At 44.0% G+C, this 19,840-nt stretch overlaps 1 protein-coding gene, 1 long non-coding RNA gene and 1 other non-coding gene across 5 annotated transcripts in view; 1 reads left to right on the top strand and 2 right to left on the bottom strand.

Moving 5' to 3' along the window:
• IMPG1 (interphotoreceptor matrix proteoglycan 1) overlaps window positions 1-19,840 on the bottom strand; it is a 101,384-nt gene that overhangs the window by 15,427 nt on the left and 66,117 nt on the right. The window contains exons 13-14 of the mRNA XM_010972875.3: window positions 10,258-10,772; window positions 7,483-7,702 (exon numbers count right to left, since the gene is read on the bottom strand). Of these exons, the coding sequence (XP_010971177.3) occupies window positions 7,483-7,702; window positions 10,258-10,772 (735 nt within the window). The remainder of the gene's footprint in view (window positions 1-7,482; window positions 7,703-10,257; window positions 10,773-19,840) is intronic.
• LOC141578382 (uncharacterized) overlaps window positions 1-19,840 on the top strand; it is a 43,234-nt gene that overhangs the window by 5,955 nt on the left and 17,439 nt on the right. The gene's annotated exons all lie outside the window — the stretch shown is intronic.
• TRNAS-AGA (transfer RNA serine (anticodon AGA)) lies at window positions 15,917-15,990 on the bottom strand. Its single transcript has one exon. It is a non-coding gene; the product is annotated as a tRNA-Ser (tRNA).

Genomic DNA, 19,840 nt, shown 5'->3' with positions numbered 1-19,840 from the left:
TTCGGCTTTCGATATTATTCTAGTGGTTTCAAATATGGGGTTTCCAGGACCCCCCCACCCCAGGGCTCTGAGGGACTAACAGGCGATGAGGTGGGGGAGGGGGAGAGGGGAGGGACCACGCCAGCATCTCCACTGTCATTGGTTTACGAATCAGACGTCCAGGAATGCCTCCCTTTAAAGTTAGGCTCTGCTAACCAAATGGAAGCTCAAAACTGTTGTCCCCACCACGACTTCACGAGGCAAATTATTTCCTCGTAGAAAGTACAAGGAAATGTGGAGACGTGGCTCCACATTTGTTTCTGTTGTTCAAATGTGACAGCAATGAACATGTCTTGAAGTAAGCGAACTAACATGTCTTGAAGTAAGCGAACTGCCCTGTCGAACTGGAAATATTTGTATCATTTAGAGATTTCCAGTGTAAGCACATTTTATGTATCAGTTTCTCCCTTGGATTTGGTTATATACTGCCTTTTGTATTCATTTCAAAGGTCTTGAAAAGCATTTCCAACTGGCTGACTGAGGAAGAATGTCTCTCAGCCCTCCATTATGTGATCAAAAGGCATTTAAACGACTATCTCCTGCCTGCAGGGAACACTTGGAGGCACTTTAAAGTTAAAGTTAAGAAGGTTATGGTCCTGGTCATCAAGCAGTTTATAAATTTCACAGGTCCCTGATGGGCCAAGACTGTCTTTTTCAAACCCTCTGTTTCTAGTCCCAAGTGCACTCCTGCTTCTCAGCCTGAAATGACTCTCCCTTCCCACCAGCCTTCTGAGGGTCTCAGGCCGGCATGTCACCAACTCCAGTTCACTGCACGCGCCCACCTCCCCCAGATCGTCCCGTCATTTGCCCCACGTCCTTGGGGCTGTGCACTGATTGCCTTTCTGCTCTGTTTTTGGAAATTCTTTACTTCATCACCCTCTTCTCTTGGACAGCACTCACGTGTCGAATAGGAAGGAAGGCATTTCCTTTGATAGGGGCCTCCCCCTAGGGCAGGATTTCAGCTCCGTGTAGATGAAACTCAGGCTTCTTTTGGGCTGGCTAGGGCTGAGGGCCTGTTAACGCCTTTTCCGTGGAAGTTTTTTAATTTCAATGCGATGAAACCTAGTAATCGCTAGATGGCGCTCAACAGCAAAAGAAGTAGGAGGAGATTCAGAGCAGGAAATTTTAGGAGCCCGAAAGGATTTCAGTCTACTTCAGAACTACCGCGCAGTGCGCATCGGTAGAGGGAAGCGAGGTCTGCTAGGAACTGGCACGGTGGCAGAAGCAGCTCCAGGGGACCGCTGGTAGGGCCATTACGACTCCGTGGTTACTGCGGCGGATCGGGCCTGGCCGGCCGGGGTATTGTGCTGCAGACTCCTGGATCATCTTTTCCCCTTTTCAAAAAAGCAGAGCCAGGGCCCCCGAGTTCCAAGGCAGGCGGACCCGCGGCGCCCCGGCGCCCGGCGTGACCGAGCCTCACATCTGAGAGGAGCGAGCAGATGTACCACGAGTCGGTCCGGGGTACCGGGGCCACGCGCACGCTCCTGCCGCCGGCGGAAGAGGGGGAGCCTGGGGGGCCGCCCTCCTCTCCCCGGCTATAACCGAGGCTTCGCAGTCCGGGTTTTTTTGGTGGGGAGGGAGAGGGGCTCATTTCTTTCCCTGGGGCATCAGGGAATGACGAACCACACATCCCAATCAGTGGTAATGTGCAGGGCACGGGGCGCACAGCCTAGCCCACAATACTTTTAGGGGTTCACGAACATGTTTTAAATTTGTTCAGATCAGAAGAAAAAAATGAATATAATCCAACCTGGATTATATTTGTTTCTATACCAAGGCAACCATAAAATAGAATTTTAAATATTTCTATTAATTAGTATTAAAGTTTAAAATCAATATTCTTGAAGGGAAAGTGTCTAGAGCCCAGGAAATCCTAATGCAGCATTGGTAGTTTGACTGCTCCCTTCTTAAGGCTTGAAAATCCCTTTAATTCAGTGCTTGGTGCTGAGTGCTTAGTAATTTTAATAAACATGGCCCCCTTCTGGGGAGTTCATCTGAGACATAAAGCAGGGACCTCACCTTCCACCCAGGCCCATCGGGCTTTTTCTCTCAAATCCTGAGAACAACACTCTGGGCTTGGCTGCACCTGCGGAGGCTGAACCTCCAGGAAAGCACCCTGGGTGAGAAGAGCCGGTTCCCTGCAATTGTGTGTGGCCTTGGGAACGTGGGTTAGCACCTTTGGGTCTCATCTCTCCTTTCTACAAAAAGGGGTATTTAAACCAGATGATCACGAATGTCCCTCCAGCTCAAATATCAATCTCCCATTCTGTGTTCTGCTGGAGCAAAGGTAGCAGCAGCTTTAGCTGGGCTATTCAGTGATTAAAAGGACTTTAAAAAAAATCTACATTTAAGTTCATGATTATTGTTTAATTGTTATTTAAATATTGGCCCCAAATATTTTGCTTATGACTTACTGCTTAAGGGCAGGGTTAGAGTGAGGGTAATTATTCAGTGATAACAGAAGGCTCATCATGGTACCATGCACGTGGTTGGAGCTTAGTACATGGTTGTGGAATCGAAGAAGTTATTAATGGGTGTTCTTTCTGGCTAAAAGGGGCATGGACGGAGAGAAACTTAGGGTTTTATTTCAATTCTCCACCATTCTCAAGAACCACCACCACGAACTGTTTACAGTAGATTCTCAGTAGCATCTCCAGGGCATAGACCTGCAACTTGCTCTGGATGGGAGGTTGAAGAATTACCTCTGTTCTCAGTCATTTTTGGCTAAAGTGACCTTCTAGTATTATCTGGGATTTTTAATGATACTGTGACCTCTCTTACTATGAGCTGGGGGATGGGCACTGCCAAGGATCAGCCAAGCCTTAGACACTAGAAAAGACCATGCCAGCTAGAGAGCCAGGGGCCATGTAAATTGGAATTTGAGTCCTTGTTCTCAAGGAGGCTGAAGTAATTATCTTCACTTGGGGTCCAGGGACCTGAGAGGCAGCACGATCGACTGCTTGCACTGGTTGGTTGTACTAGGAGGGCATTTTAATCAGCTCGCCTGTTGATCACCATGACAGCTTACACTCAAATACACCACCAGGAGGAGAAAATCTGGATCAGTCAATCATGCTGAAAAACTAGAAGTAAAATAGCTGTCATAGCCTAGATTAAAAAAATAAGACAACTATTGAAAAATCACCTACATAGTTTCCCTTAATTTGTTTTTAAAATCTAGACACTCATTTCTTCTATAATCAAAATATTAATTTTGTACATACTTCCTCCAACTAAAATTGTACAGGAGAACTAATGCTAGAAACACTTCACTGTGACTATATAGGATTTTTTTTTTTAAAGATCAGCATTTTACATTTCAATTTCAAGAAGTTTTACAAGACATGCAGATTCATAGAAGTAAGAAATTAATGAACTCTGTTGGAAGCAATGGTTGTGAGTGTTTTGGGTTTAGGGCTGTCTCCTCCTGGATTGGAACAGGCTGTGAACAGGAGAGGCTGAGAATGGTGGGGCGTTGTGAGTCTGCAATTAAGTGGGTCCCTGACTATCTCTCTCCCTTGGGGCCACCTCTCTCTCTTCTGCAGTCACCACCCTCCAATAGTTGCTTGTGTGCCGCCACCGACACTTTGGTGGCGGGTGTCCTGTGTCTTCAGCTCTGGTGCTGACAGAGATTCCCTCCTTGACTAGACTCTGCCCAGGTTCTCCTGAAATTTTCAACTTGGCCTTGACTCTTGGGCTTCTGCGTTTGTCTCTTCATTGTCTGGTTTTGGCATGAATCCTGCTAAGCTGGTTTGACTAGGATCCTCCATCCTCCATATCTGATCATTAGATTCCTCATTCTCTGCTCTCTCATAGGTGGTGTCTGATCGTGCTGACCTGCCCTCTGCAAGAATCCTTTTGGGTCAGTGTAGCCACAATCCCCTGGCACCCTTGATGTTCCATCTTATTAATTTTCCATCCACGGATCCACTCTGCTCCTTGGCTGTAAATTCCCAGTTGTGCATGCTGGGCTCAGAGTTGATTCCAGTCTCTCTTCTACTGTGAGACTCCACTGCAGTGGTCCCTACACCCATCGAGATGGGCTGCTGGAATAAAGCCTTCCCTGGCATATTTAACAAGTGTCACTAAATGGTTTCTTTCATGGCGCTGGTTGTCTCTGGTAGCTGCAGCAGCTCAACCCTCACACCACCATCTACCATAGGCCTCTGACTGCCTGAGACTGGCTGGGGCGTTAGAACCCTCTACACTGATCTCTACCCCCACATCCTCTCTCTACTGTTTGGGCCCCAGGCTTCAATGTGACCCACAGGACACTAGGCAGCCTGAAAGCATTTCTTGGATAGCTCAGTATAAATTTGGCTCCAGTAAGGACTGAAACCCATGCGAGCACCAGCTCACTTCTATTGCTATTGGCTTCTTAGAGGAAAAGCTACCTAGTCAAACAGGTCATGAGAAATTAGTGAAAATAATTTCAGTCCAGCCTATGCACAAATACCTTGTCATGGTACTTTTCATCGTTCCCACTGGTATCTTCCTCAGGGTGAGACAGGAGGGAAGAGGGCAGGGCACAACCATTAAAAGAACGACATAGCCGTTGAGGATACGCCATAAATTGGTTAGGACCAACTTGGCCCAAGATGGTGGAAGATTCAACTTGCAACAGAGCTTGAGCCACATTTTAGAGTCATTGTAATACATTAGCATGCTAAATGGCACACCCACAGGCCCCACAAAAGTCCTAGGCTGACCATAAAGGGCCAAAAAGTAGGCGGGACCCAATTCCTGGAAATCCCCCATCCTTCTCTGAAATCACTGGAATAGTCCTCCCACTTGTTAGCATATGAAATTATCCAGCCCATAAAAACTAGCCACCCCCGCACCTTGGGGCCGCTTTCCATGCTAAGACAGACCAAGTTCTCTCTGCAGAATGTGTATCTAATAAATCCTCACTTTTCTTTCTTGACCTCTGTGTCTCGTCCTGAATTCTTTCTCCCATGAGACAAGAACCTATTCTCTGGTAACAAGGGCACAAATTATTAGTCAGGTTAATAATGACCCTGTTACAGTATTAACTGCTAACAGTTAATCAGTCAACTGCAACGTGTCGAATGGCATGCTAAGTGTTGTAAACATTCTTTTGATGAATCCTCGAAATTGGTACCATCTCCACTTCCCAGCTGTGGAGACTGAGCGCTGCTGCATAGTGCACAGGATTCACATTCAGGACTGTGACCCTCCAAGGTCATTGTTTCATGGTGTGCTTCCTTCCAGCATCACCAGGGTCGCCTTACGCATCCTTGGCAAATAGACTACCAGCTTCCTGCCCTCTTTCCAAAAGGCACCCACCCGGGTTTCCCCTCTCCACCTCGACTTGGCTCCTTACGGACGTGGCTCCTGTTGTTGGATGGGTCTCCAAGTGGCCTGTCAGCTCCCCAGGGGAGGGTGGAAGGGATGCTTCGGGCTCCCACCTCTCTTTCTAAGTTCTCCTTTGCTAAGTTCCTGTTTTCATTTTCAATTGACTAAAAACTTTGGTCTCCTGATTTTAACTGGCAGGGCCCCCCCTGGTAGTTTCAGGGGAAGAGGCAGTGTCTTACTAGCACTTCGGAGGTCTTTGATTTCTTAGGGGGTCCAGAGGGCTTGCTTAGCTGCCCTTGTTCAAAGGCAAGCGCTCCCAGGCTCAGTGCCTTTGGGCTGTCTGTCTTTTTAATAATCCTGTTTACTAAGGTAGGAGGCAATTTTCTTAAAGTTGCTCAAAGTTTTGCTCTGTCAAAGATAAATGTCTCCCAGCTGAGCCTTTTTGTTCACATTTTGCCCAAGGCCTTTCCCTCGGCCTTGTTAGTCCACAGAAAGCCAGGCAGGATGTTAAAGATCCACTTCACTAATTCATAGCCAATTAGGAAGCTTTGTCTGAACCTGACTCGAAAGTTGCTTTGCCAGTAGATTTGGAGACTTGCCCCCTTGCACTCCAGGGAATTAAAAAAAAAAAAAACTCCCTTTATTTGGTTAGAAAATAGAATTTTGAAGCTAATGGTGGAACTGTTAGAGCAGGCAGATAGCTAGATATGATCAGAAAAATGGGGACATAGGCCAAATGGCAGGAATTGGGCAGAAAGGAGGGGCACCAGCCAAATGCAGGAAACTAAACATCATGTAAACACCAGGGGTCTCTGGGCAGAGAAAGAAAAGCAGAAACCCCTGGGCTGATAAGAGGTGACACATTTTGGGGTGACAAGTGGCCTGGAGACTGACAAAGGTGGGAAAAAGCAGGAATCTCCAGTGTCTGAATGTAACTTTTTTCACATTATGTCCTCATTTCAATAAAATTAGCCTTGCAGATTAGGAGTGAAACAGGAGGGCAGGGCACAACCACTGCAGGAATTACACAGCAACTGAGGACAGAACAGACTGGTTAGAACCAAGATGGCAGGAGATTCGACTTCCAGGGGACCTTGAGCCTCACCCACAGGCGCCATGACAGTTCCTGGGCTGACCTTAAAAGGTCAAAAAGTGGGCAGGGGGCCTGATTCCTGAAAATCCCTGCCCCTTCCCAAAAGTAGTTGGAATAATCCTCGTACTCATTAGCATATGAAATTACTGAGCCCATAAAACTTAACAGCTCTGCACCTTGTGGCCACTGTCTCTCCCTTGCCTTCTGAGACAGCCTGCACTCTGTCTTTGGAGTGTGTATGACTAAGCTGTTTCCCCATCTGAGTGAGACAGACCGCACTCTATGGAGTGCGACTCTCTAATAAACTCGCTTCCGCTTTACCATGCCTCCCTCTTGAATTCTTTCCTGCGAGAGGCAAGAACCTATTCTCTGATAACAGAAGTACCAATGTCATGACACTTCTGATCCAGAATAAATAAGAACAAAAATCCCTCCTCCCTTTGCGAAAGGTGGGAACAGGCAGGAATCTCCAGTCTGAATGTGACCTTTTGCTCATTATGTTCTCATTTCAATAAGATCAGCCTTGCAGATTAGAAGTACCCATCATGCACCAACACCGTGACACTTCCCATCCAAACTAAATATGGACAAGAATCCCTCCTCCCTTCAGGAAGGTGGAGTTGAGATGAAAATCAGGGAATATGACCCCAGACCTTTCCCTCCCCAGTGAATATTCTGCCCATTCATTTTTACACTCTATGTAACCAACCTGCCAAAGGAACTCAGGGCAGCTGCTCACCTGAGCCTGCCCACTCTCCCCTTGAGAGTGTGCTCTCCATCCCTTAATAAATCCCCACTTCACTTTCTTAACCTTTGTGCCTTGTCTCTGAATTCTTCCTGCAATGTGACGAGAGCCTCATCCCCAGCAACATTAGGACCCTTCCTTTCTCCTAAGGTGTTTCATAGCTTCCAAAATGTTACTTCGTCACGTGCGATTTTAGGTTGACATTTGTGGCCTCAAAATTTGAAATGCGTGCTTATACAAACAAAAACCCCCAAACACTCACACAGTTTTCTGGGTTGGAGTCTTTTACCTGGTTCGACGTCGAGAGAGTAGCGATCTATTTCCAGATCAAGCTGTTGGGCTGCGGCAGAGCGGAAATCCTCCAAGACCCCTCGCACTGCCTTGGTGAGGTTGTAGGGCACCGACTTAGCAAATCTCATCTTACTGTTCACGATCACACTCCCATTTCTGAAGTTAAGTATTTCAAGCTGCTTAAAGCCGGTGAGATTGGATCGTAGATATGGAACCAGCTGCAACAATGAAAGACAGTTTACCCTCATCGGTGTTCGGTGCTCAGCTGCTGCTAACTCACTGATAATCATACTGCATTATCTGAGGTGTCCATTTCAGTTCCTTTGCTGTACTGGTGTTTGGATTTAGCAGGAGACCAGAACACCACTATTTAATGACCTGTTTGCAGCAATTATGTGTCATATTTCCACCTTTCTGTGTATTGAAATGGATGGGCAGTGATTTTCTTCATGATGAACTGTGAGAAAGACGATTTTAAAAAGTCCAGGTCAACACTATCAGCCAAGCAGGGATGCCAGGCTTGGTTATTAAAAAAAAAAAAAAACCTGAATAAATAAACACATGTTCCAAACTGAACCCAGGAGGAGACTGACCTATGCCTGGTATGTGGGACATCCACTTGGAAGCAACCAATTTGAAATGAACTATTGAAATAAACCAAAGCTTAAAAAATCAGCTTGTCTGAATTTGACACAACATTGTAAAATGACTATAACTCAATAAAAAAAAAAATCAGCTTGTCTGTCTGTTCAGGGATGTTTCACACTAACACAAAAGCAGTACAGTGAGAAGGGCAGAGAACTTGGCTGTCAGGAGACCAGGGGTCCGTCCTGGAGCTAGCTAGCTGTGTGACCTTCAAGCCACTTAGCTACTGTGTCATTCCTCAATGTTCTTACCTGAATTATGAGGGAGAAGAAAAGGTGGTTCCCTAAGGACCTTTTCTAAGCTATAATTTAATAATCTCAAAATTGCACCCCTAGGAATTGTGCTTCACATTCCTGCACCTGCTTCTTATAAGCCCCATCCTTGAGATCACTTTTCAGAAATGTCTGAAACTCAGTGATGTCTGTTCCCAGTCCTGAAAGTGAGCCCCCTCCTTCCCAAACCAACACCCACAAACCGAGAAGACACAGGTGCAGGTTACGACCTGCCAGGCTTGGCCTAGACCTGCTTTTCTTTCGTCCCTGTCCGCACCCCACCAGAATTTTGACTGACCCAGACCCACACATTGGTAGCCCCTCGAGTTAGCTTCTCCACTAAGGTTATTGTGAAAATAAAATGCAGGTTTATAAAAAGTACATAACTCATTTTTTCTATCTATTCTCTCCTGTTTTCTCCTACCTACTTTGGGCTCATTCTTTGCATCTTTAACATTGCTTTGGCCTTCGGTGGGAATTCCCTGTCCTCACTGAGTGTGCAGACAACTAGCCACTCCCTTCTCCCAAATCCACTCCCATCTTCCTCATGGGAAAGAGGCTACCCAGCTAAAGACCACACTTCCCAGCCTCCTGTGCAGCAAGGTGTGGCCATGTGACTGGTTCCCACCAATGGAAGAGATGTGGGCATCTTGGCACCACTTGCTTAGGAAATTGCTTGCCCGGGGCTTCCTCTCTTCCCCTTCTCCCAGATGAAAACAGGGATGTGCCAGGGGCCCAGCTTTGGCCGTGTGAGTGGGCAAACACCCTTGGGCTTGGCAGAATTATAAGATGGAGGGAAATGTGAGTCCCTGAATGACCTTGGAGAGCAGAGCTGTCCCAAAAGTGAAAGAGAAATAAACCAGAATACTATTTAATTTACTATATTCTCAGTCTCCTCATTACGGCAGTCTAGCACGTACCCTAATTAATGCAGCTGGGCTCAGTGCCCTGGGACTGTGCCTTGATTGTCCCAATTTTCACTCACCTCACTTGGGGGAGGGAGGAGACAGCACAAAGTCTTCCTCTATAGCTAAGTCTTCCTTTAAAGTTCACATGAAGAATTGATTTTTATGTGCTTTTTCACTTGCACAGTGATTTAACTTACATGAAGCTTACGGATATTATTTGCTGTTATTTTCAAAACTCTTTAATCTTTGAGATAACGCACTGTGTACTTGACTTTAACTGGCCGTGACTGTTTAGAGGGGTTACATAGTCCAGCATTTCTCATTGTTTATTTCTTTTTGTGCACATAGAAACAAAATAAACATGTGAGTTTGGAGGGTGTTTTATAGTCAGAGTTATACGCCATCATGATTAACTTCTCACTCTCTTTATTTGGGGTCAGTGACGGTAAGCCACTTAGCTGTTTTTCAGTTTTACGAGAACTTAAGGGGAACTAAAACAAAGGGTTCTTCCCCGTGAACCTCTCACCCTCATCTGCGGTGGACCTTTCTAGCCTTGAACCCTTTCAGCAGATGGCTGGAAAACAGCATGTGCCATTATAACCCTGGAAAAATCTGCTCATGTTGTTTTTAAACTCCAGTTTCAGTACTTGAGTTCCTATGTATTATTCCTGGGAAACCTACATTAGTAGGAACTATAATGAAAAAGTCTTAAAAATGATTGCTCCCATAAGGCTGGGCAGCAGGGTCTGCCTCATGCATCCAGCACAGAACTCACCTGCCTGTTGGATCTGAATCCATCTCACCACACTAGCTGAATGCCGTCGGCAACAGCTAACATACAGGCTTGTTTGTCTCTTCCAACTTGCATTGCTCAAGACAGCCAGTGATTCTATCATAAAATAACAGCACAAAAAGAAAGGAGACACACAGAGTTGTATGTCCACTCACCAGCTGCGTGAACCGTTGCTCCAGAGCCTGGTACTCGAGTGAGCTCTTGTTGAACAGGTCACTGGAGAAGGGCATGTTGGCCACACGCAGACTGAAGAACACCACAAGTTCTCGGCCCCTGGGAGCCATGGTCACAGAGCTGGTGGTGATGTACCGCAAAGCTGGGTCAGGAGTCGTGCTTTCCAAGAAGCCATCTGGGGTGGAAACATACCCACTGAATCCTGGTACCTCTGAGAAGGGAGCGTTAACGAGATCCAGCCCATCTAAGCCTCTGGCTGTATCTTGGCTGCTGTCTTCTGAAGATGTCGGCGAATGTGAAATTTCCAGAGCCAACTGACTGATGGCAGTATAATCATCAGTGGGGATGGTTAGCCGTGGGATTAGTGCTGTCTGGTCAATGGACATCATGTCGGTGGTACTTTGATCAGTCAGAGAGAAGATGCTTGATGCAGTGAAGAAAGATGGAGTTTCTGATAAGAAGGTAGAGGCCACAGCAGGTGGAGACCGGGAACTGTCTGTGGAGGAAGCTCCTGAGACCAATTCATTAGGTCCAAGCATCCCCCAAAGAAGAGAAAGCAAAAGGGAAAATCCAAAGTTAAAATTAATTTTTGAAAAATAGCATTTGAACTGATTCTTTTCATATCATGTTTAAAAAAATTGTTTTGGTATAGAAAGGGCCAGTGGCCTGTGTCCAAACCTGGGGAGACTGAGGGTGGGTCCCTGAACCCATTCTTCTATTCAGGCCCAATAATTCTGGATATGTGAGACTAAAAGAACACCAATTGCCTAGAATTTCTGGAATTCCTGCCCAGCCAGACACAGCACATCTAGGGACCAGGAGGTAAAAACTGACTAGGTCAGCAGATGGTGCCAAACCACAGATGGTACTGGAATAGATCACATCCCAGCTGGAACTCCCAGCCAATTAGCTGTGCAGTTTTGGCCTGGAAATTTTACTAACCTTCCAACCATACGAGCCTGAATTTTATGCAATTGGGTTTTTTGGGGAATCTCAATTATCACATTTTGGTAGTTTTAGTAATTAAAATTTAAATTATGCTTCTCCAAAATTGGATAACTGAATAACTTGTCAATTTGCAAAATGCTATTGAGAGAATGAAGGTGTGGGTTATGAATACAGTTGGAATTTATATTGACCATATATCTTACTAAATATTGACAATATTTAAAGGTTTTGTCCTTCTTACAGGATTATACCTTGATAATTTCTACCACCACTTTGCATTGCTTTTTTGGATAAATACACATTGAACTACTAAAGTCCACTCCCTTTTTGGTGCAAAATTAAAATCAATAAGGATTTATGAACTAGGAAAGGGGTTATATGAAGCTTTCAGATAAAGAGATTGGTGGGTTATTAAAATAGTCCAATAAACCTAAATCCGGAGGCACTGACAATATTTAAGGCATTAGGTAGATCAAAACAGGGAGCTTTCTGTGATTACTTCAGTGGCATTTTGGCAAATATGTGGGAAAGCTGTGTTGAAATCCAAATGCTAAGCATGATGAATGAACTGTCTGGATGCAGATAGAATCTTTGGACTCTCAGCTAATTTACAAACTGAAATTCCAAGTGATAAACTGCTCTGAAAGGTGGAATCATATTACTTTTATTAGTTTCTTAAAATAAAACCTGCCTGTGGCGAGTTGTAACCAGATTTCAGAGAAGCCCCCTCTCTTCTCTCTGCCTGGGGAGGATGCCTAAGTGTGTCTCCCCATTATTCACTCAACTGTCAGAAACGATGGTTCCTAACACCAAGATATCTCTGGATATACATGTGTAGTTTTGTTCAAATCTCCACTGCCATGGGCCGAATGTTTGCATCCTCCTCAAATCCATAAGTTGAAGTCCCTCATCTCCAATGTGATGCTATTAGGAGGTGGGGTCTCGGGGAGGTAAGGAGGTCATAAGGGTGGAGCCCTCATGAATGGGGTTAGTGCCCTTAGAAACAAGAAGAGACAGGAGAGCCATGACCTCTCTCTGTCACGTGAGGACACAGCAGGAAGGCATCAGTGTGCTCACTAGGAAAAGGGTCCTCACCAGGCACTGAATCAGCTGGCAATTTGACTTTGGATTCCCCAGGCTCCAGAACTGTGAGGAATGAATTTCTGCTGTTTAAGCATCCAGGCTATGATGTTTTGTTACAGCAGCCCAAGCTGACTAAGACATCCATGGGAGGATCTGGGATGAGTAAGTGGAGGGCTTCGAGTACTATCGGTGGTTTGATCTGACTTCCTTGTGCCGTGGGGAAAGGCATTTGAATCTGTGTGCCTGTGATGGGCTCTCTCTGCTCCTCCAGATGATCAGGGGCAGAGAAGAAGCACCAGGGCCAATGTCTTCATTCTGCCCTGGGCCAGCATCTCATTACTCATACTGTTCTCCCGATATAGACTTTAGTCAGACTGAAACTGTCTGCTGCATTATGTCATCAACCGACAAACATGAATTTCTAACTCTTTCCCTTTGTGGCATCTTAGCATTAATCATTCACATTCACAGTAAATCCAACCAAGTTATTTCATGGATACAACAGTTGGCTATTTAAACGTAGGGCTGCTAAATAAAATACAGGATACTCCCATTGGAACATGCTTACACTAAAACATTATTTGTTGTTTATCTGAAATTCAAATTTAACTGGGTATCTTGTATTTTGCTCTGCTGAGTCTAATAACCCCATTTAAGTCTGATTTTAAAAGCCTCCTACTCTCTCTTGGCTTGATACTGAAACTACTAAGGCTACAGTCAATTCCTTCGAAATAAAAATACCATCCAAACTTTACCATCACTTATAAATGTACTTTAAATTATTATGCTTTCATCAGATTCTTATGCAAAAGATGTGGCAGTAACACAGGCGATTCTAGCCTTAAGTTTTTATACTGCAGTGGAGAAGTCAGTCCCTAAAAACCAAAGACGTTTAGTTCATCATGAGGTGTGCAAAACAGACTCAAAATAACTTTACTTAAACAACAAGTTCCTACTATGTATAGCACAAGGAAATATAATCAATACCTTGTAATGGCCTATAATAAAAAAGATTATGAAAAAGAATATATATATATATGCATAACTGAATCACTATACTGTACACCAGAAATTAACATGACATTGTAAGCCAACTATACTTCAATAAAAGAAATTTTTAAAAATCACACCAAGATACCATTACACCATAAAATTAGCAAAAATTAAAATGTGAATATACAATGTAAACACTGAATATTGATTTAGTAATAGTTATCAGTATATTGAGAGGAGATAGTATTGTAAGAAACTTAAATCCCTATTTCCAATAATAAGTCAATAAGTAATATACAAAATATCAAAAGGTATATATATTTTAAAGATATGGCAAGAATAAATGCCAGAAGAAATAGCTTGCTGAGTTAAAACAGTCTGCTTTTGGAAAGTAGTCTGCAGAGTGGGGAGGTGTGAGATAGCAAAATGCTGTCTTTGTCAGAATACTTTAATGTGACTTGGCTTTAAAAAAATTAAACTTCTTATTTTGAGACAATTGTATATTCAAATGCAGTTCTAACAGAGAGTAGAGAGTAGAAATGGCAGAGTAAGACACTCCAAAAGTCAAGTTATCCTTCACATTTGAAAGTTCCGAGTAGTAAGTAGCTGTGATACAATGAGAAATATATATTTGTCTGTGACCGCTTCCTGACACAGAGCTCCGAAGTTTCTGACCCTTGGGCAGCAGCTGGAGAAGTACGCAGTCTAACCCATTGCAGGAGAACTTGGGAGCTGTGTGTTTCTGCCTGCCCCCTCGGTGCAGAACCCCTGGGGATAGCCACAGGAAGGGCTTGGTGCCCATTTGAAACTGTCTCTTTTGTCTTCTGTGGTTCTGCTGGCTTTAAGGATGGGCCCAGGAGCAAAGCCAAACATGGTGCAAGAAAGCAAAATTCAGCAAGTGCAATTCTTTGAACCCCAAACTGTGACCATTTGTAGAAACCAAACTGGTGTACCCTGGAAAAGCAAGTCTGGCTTCAGGTGTGAGTCTCCTCCGAGACCAACCGTCAGCAGTTTTGCCTGTGAATGGTGAAGATCAAAGCAAGAGCTATTTTTTGAAATAATGCAAAGATTTTAGCTCAAATTTGGAAAATTGTTTACCTCACAAAAAGTTTTCCTCAGACTGTCATCAAAACCCTGAAGGTATGGTTAATGAGGATTTTCTTAAGTGCAATAAATATGCAACAGTTTAAATGAAAATCAAGTGTATTTAAAAGTCAAACACGCATTTTTTAAGGAGGACCAGAGAATATCGGAGAATATTGATTTTTATGCAGGATTGCTTTTCTACCCATAAATGAAAGAAACGCAGTGTGGATGGGAAGTTTTGAGGGATGTTGCACTTTCTTTTGGGAAAGTAAGAAGCTGTAAAATCACAGGGGAACTGGATCTAAAACAAACCCTCTCCAATGGCTTGGAAATGCCTGTGTGGGGACATATGCTCCCTGAGGGCAGAGCCGGACCTTCCTTTGAGTGCTCCCTGCACAGAGGACTGCACGAGCCCAGCAGGGACTCAGGTTTGGTCTGTGAATGAGAAGCCGACTATTGGGGGCCAGTCAGTGGTGGTCATTCAGTGGCCTGTGGCAACATCCAGAGGATGCCGAGAATGCGGGTTAGACAAGGGATGCTGGCCATGTCCTGTGTGGGCCTGGAAGACAGTGAGATCTGCTCAGAGAGTTCCTCAGGTGTCTTGAAAAAGTTGACGTGGTTTAGTTTGTGTAGGAATAACTGTGAAAGACTGAGAAATGGGTTTACAAGAATTCTGGATGTTTTTAAAGGGAATTCTGAGTCTCTACTAGCAGATTTTTGGGGGGGGGTAATCTAATTTTAGAGAGTTTTGTGCTTTTGTCTTTGACTGGGCTCTTTTACAACTACATAAGCCACAGGACACTGAAGGTAACGCAGTAATTCTAGTCCATGGAGATGCAAGCGAGGTTGGTCTGATGGGGAGGCCATTGGTTCCCTTCCCCTGGAAGAGAGGATTCCAAACATTGTATGTTATTGCTGGGTAGATTTTGACCCGCTTTGCATCAATTTGCACATTTGTGTCAGCATTCCTGATTGCCTATATCAAGGGTTGGCAAACTTTTCCTGAAAAGGGCCAAATAGTAAAAATGTTAGGCAGTATAGTTCACATGTCTTGATTGCAACCACCCAGCTATGCGGCCGTAAGCTCTAACACAGTCAGAGTCAATCAAGGGGCAGGCTGTGTTCCAGGAAAACTTACTTCTGGGTACTGACACTGAAGTTCAGAGTATCTTCACATGTCACAGAATATTATAACCCTTTTGAGTTTTTTCAGCCATTTAGAGAGGTAAAAACCAGACCTAACTTGCAAGCTGTATGGAAACAAGTGGTAGGCTGGGTGAGGCCCACGGCTGCCATCTGTGGCTCTCTGGCCTGTGTCCTGCCTGTCTTTAGAACTTCTTCTGAACCAACTTTAACATCTTATTTGTTCCTTCATTAACAAATGAGTTAAATAAAACCTTTGCTGTGCGTTCCTTTTATTTTTGTATTTGTTTATTTTTATGTATTTACTCTTTTTAAAAAATCTTTTTTTGTTGTTTTAAAAAATTTTGAGGGGGGAGGTAATTAGGTTTACTCACTTATTTATTTTAATGGAGGTACTGGGGATTGAACCCAGGGCCTTGTGCATTCTAGGTACACACTCTACCACTGAGCTATACCCTTCCTCCTGTTCATTTTATATTTGGATGAGAGTCATGCTTGTACTTGCCTCCACAACCCCCAATTTCCACCCTTGACCCAGTCAGTCTTCTGCCCCCACCTCCTCCTCCTGTAGGCTCTGCTCCGAACCTCTCCTATGCCCTTGTGTTGGATGAGTGCCTAGACACAAAAGCAATCTTTTACACCAAAAAAAAAAAAAGTTACTTTAAAAAAATTACTCTTTACCATTCCAAAGGCAGTTAATGGAATTCGACTGAGGTATTTGGAGAACATGAATCAAAAGGCTGAGAGACTCTGTCCTGAGTGAATATTAGAAACCGGGGATGCTTTCAGAGCAGTATCAGTATCCGGGCCCTTCTGCAACGGAGTGGAGTTAGACAGTTAGACCCTGGGGAGGGGGCCCCTGCACTGGTCTGTCTGAAACTCTTTCCAGGGGATTCTACAGTGCAGTCAGGATTGAGAACCAGTACATTTGAGGAAGTGGCATTTAAAAAAATTATTTGATACAACAAAGGCAAGTTGCTCCTTTAAGACATACAGCATGCAATAAATAATGGATAGAACTCCTGTGATGTTAATAACATATAATATTCTTGTAGTTTAAAGCATAATAGAAAGACCCAATTCTATGAAAGAGTTGATAAGATTATGAATTGATTTAATCAAGCTCTTCTCAAGGTTTTACTAACTGTTTGGAAATTGGCAAATTAGGATTTATGGCCAAAGACTTAAATATAAATTTTACTTATTGAAACCTCACACCATTCCGTAAAGAATCCGAGATGGACAAAGACCTAACAGTGCTGGTAACAACCTGTGAAGTGTTGTGACTTTCCACTCTACCCCACAGAGCTCTTAGCTCCTCCGATAGGAAAACGCAAACTCTGTTTTTAAGCAGGGACTTTAAGTTTTCCAAGTCTCAAAGTTTGGGGTGATGTCATGGTGCACTCACTAACTGTGATGGCTCAGCTATGAAATACCAAGTCATTTTATACTTGTCTGACGTTTTATACCACGCCAAGTATTTCTACATAGTTTATGCAAAATGATCCTCAAAGGTTTTAATAAATATTATAAAAGTTAATTACATTGCATATATATCTGTAACTTATTTCCCCTACCAAACCAAACTCTTTTATTTGAGTCAACATCAGTTACTCAAATACTCCATAGATGCAAGCTTTCTTTGGCCTTCTGTCTTGGTTCTCTCTCCTGCCTCCGCTTTGTGTGTTGTCTGTCTGCTTCCCTCTCTCCCAAATCTCTGACATTCACAGGCCGGGCATCTCGTGGGCTGCATTCAAGATTCTGCATTTTAGTTCTTTCTCTCATCTTTCCTTTTAATGAGTCCCAGTTCACTGCTGGTGTATTTTGTTACTGCTTTCTCTTCTTTGTGCTCATTCTGTATTTCATTAATGTCTATTAACCCCTCTTTGAGAAGGGCAAGCTAGATACGGTTATCCTACTTACAGGTAAAGAATCCGAAGATGAGGAAACTTAAAACCTATTCAGAATTAATTTAAGACAGGCTCACTGAAGTTCCATTTTCCTAACATGGCCATTTCATTTCCATAAAACCCCCCCAAAAGTTGTTGATGCTTGCCTCTCTGCCAGGGCTTCATTCATTCACTCATGTGCGCATACTTGCATTGGCTCAGCTGCAATTACTCAGTATCTACCCACTGCCAGTACTCACAAGGCACTGAGGCAGCAGCAACGAACAAGATGAATACATTGGCTGCCTCAGTGCTTACAGTCGCTGAAAATATGGCAATAGCTCCAATTGACTGAGCACCTCCTATGTATTTGTTATTGTACCTAAAGGTTACGTCCAAGTTATAAGGCGTTATCATCCCCACTGTGCAGATAAAGAAATTGAGGCATGGACGGATGAGAAAACTCTTAATGCAATAGCAGTGATGGATACTTAATAAGGTTGGCATTGGGGCAACATATCCATGGTCTCAAGGAGCAAGTGGTAGGTTAACGGGGTGCTGGATCTAATATATGTCAAGAGAAGCTGGATGGAAAAGGGGTGGGGCATGGAGACATCCAGTAAAGTGGCTTTTTGTGAATTATACGCTACTTACAACACAGAACAATGACCCTGCCAATCAGGTGCATGCAGGTTTACTAACACGTGATACGAAACCAAAGGTCAGCTTTTCACTTTTCAATAATGAATCTCTAAACTACTTAAATCCTATTTTCCAGGTAGTTTAACTATCTTCAAGGCGACATGCAGGTCTACTGACAATGCCATCCCCCTCCCCCTCCCCCTTTTGTTCAGGGGGAGTCCAGACACTGTGATTTGAGTGGCTGTTAAGCAAGGGATCCAAGAGACCTTCTTTCAATGAAAACACAGACTTTGGAAATTTCAAGATAAGGGAAATTACATCAGCTACATTCTAACAATTATGTCTGACAATTTAGCAACATTCTTGTTTATACTCCTCATAAAATCTCACAGTAAAAGAGTAATCACATTTGTTAGCAGTAAATGTTTTCCCAGGAGAGCAGCTCACCCTGTTCAGCCCCAGGCCTCCTTGATGAGGCTCTTGCTGAAATTAATGGAAAAGTGGGAAGACCGAAGAGGCAGAGCACCTGTAAGAGGAAAAAGCAGGTTGAATCCGGTATGAGAAATGGGACTCTGATTCCACATGGTATTGGGGGTTAGCTACTCAGATTCCCACCTGAAGAGGAGATCTCACCAAACGTCCGCCTGTACGTCAAGCAAGGTTGTTCCAGGCACAATCACACACTTAGGGAATGGTGAATTTTTAAAAAGAGGTACCGCAGAATTACCAAATTTGAAGGGGAAACTGGGTTCATGAATAATAAAAAGGGGACAAAATATATTCGCTATGTATCACAGGTTAACTCATCCTGGTTTAATGTTATATATTGAAAGAGCAGGAAACTAAGTAACAAAACGGCTTTGCTAAAGCTGTTTGCTAACTTGTTCTGATGCAAAATTCTTGCAACTTGTTTTTCTCTTTTCTTTGACAGCCCCTCATCTCTATTTCACTTGCTTAGCTGCTTTTTACACTCTCCACTCCGCATACATTCTCTACCAGGAATAGCTTATCCTTTAACCCAGGAGCTGTGTTCCAGGAAGGTGGCCACGGGCTGATAGCCTCAGAAGAATGAACAGACCCCCCCGGAGTGTCTAAGTGATGCTGGGTGGACGCGTCAAGACTAAGGATACAGCACCCCAGAAAAACAGCCTGTTTCTTGTCGTCTTTCTGTTCCGCACAGCTTTTCTACGAAACCTCAGGACACCAGCCCCAAAATGGACTCAGAATCTCTAGGGCATCAGCCTGCTGTGACTCCCCTCTGCCTGGCTAACAATAAGCTGCTTTGTTCTGAGACTCCCCAAACTCTGTCTCTGAATCTGAAATTGTTTTGCAGAGCACAGAGGCTGTTTTTTTCCTGGCAACAATATCAAACCTTAAGAAACATTTTTCCAGAAAAATTTAAACATGAGTCTCAAGGTATAACAGGAAGAGAAAACAGTGTGTGCAAAGGCGCAGAGATGGGCGGGAGCAGGGCACCTGCAAGACGGGGAGCACGCGTGACGTGGACCGTGGCTGGATGTGAATGGAGGGAGAAGAAGGGGTCTTGGGTGATGTCTACATTTCCAGAACTTTCACTGATGGAGGTTGTACTCACCGAGACAGGGAACACAGGAGGGGAAGCCTCGGTGTTTCTCATTTATAATCTAAAACGGAGAGAAGAGCTATCCTGTGCATCTTTGAGCAAGGGTCAGCAATATATCAATTCCATCAAAGAGCATAAAAGAGCTTTGACGTGTTACAGCCCACATGTAAGTTACAGTTAGAACCATTACTGCGGAGC

Source organism: Camelus bactrianus, chromosome 8 (assembly GCF_048773025.1).
Source record: "Camelus bactrianus isolate YW-2024 breed Bactrian camel chromosome 8, ASM4877302v1, whole genome shotgun sequence".
Classification (NCBI taxonomy): domain Eukaryota; kingdom Metazoa; phylum Chordata; class Mammalia; order Artiodactyla; family Camelidae; genus Camelus; species Camelus bactrianus.
Note: the sequence above shows the minus strand (reverse complement) of the source record. Positions and strands in the feature narration are given on the sequence as shown.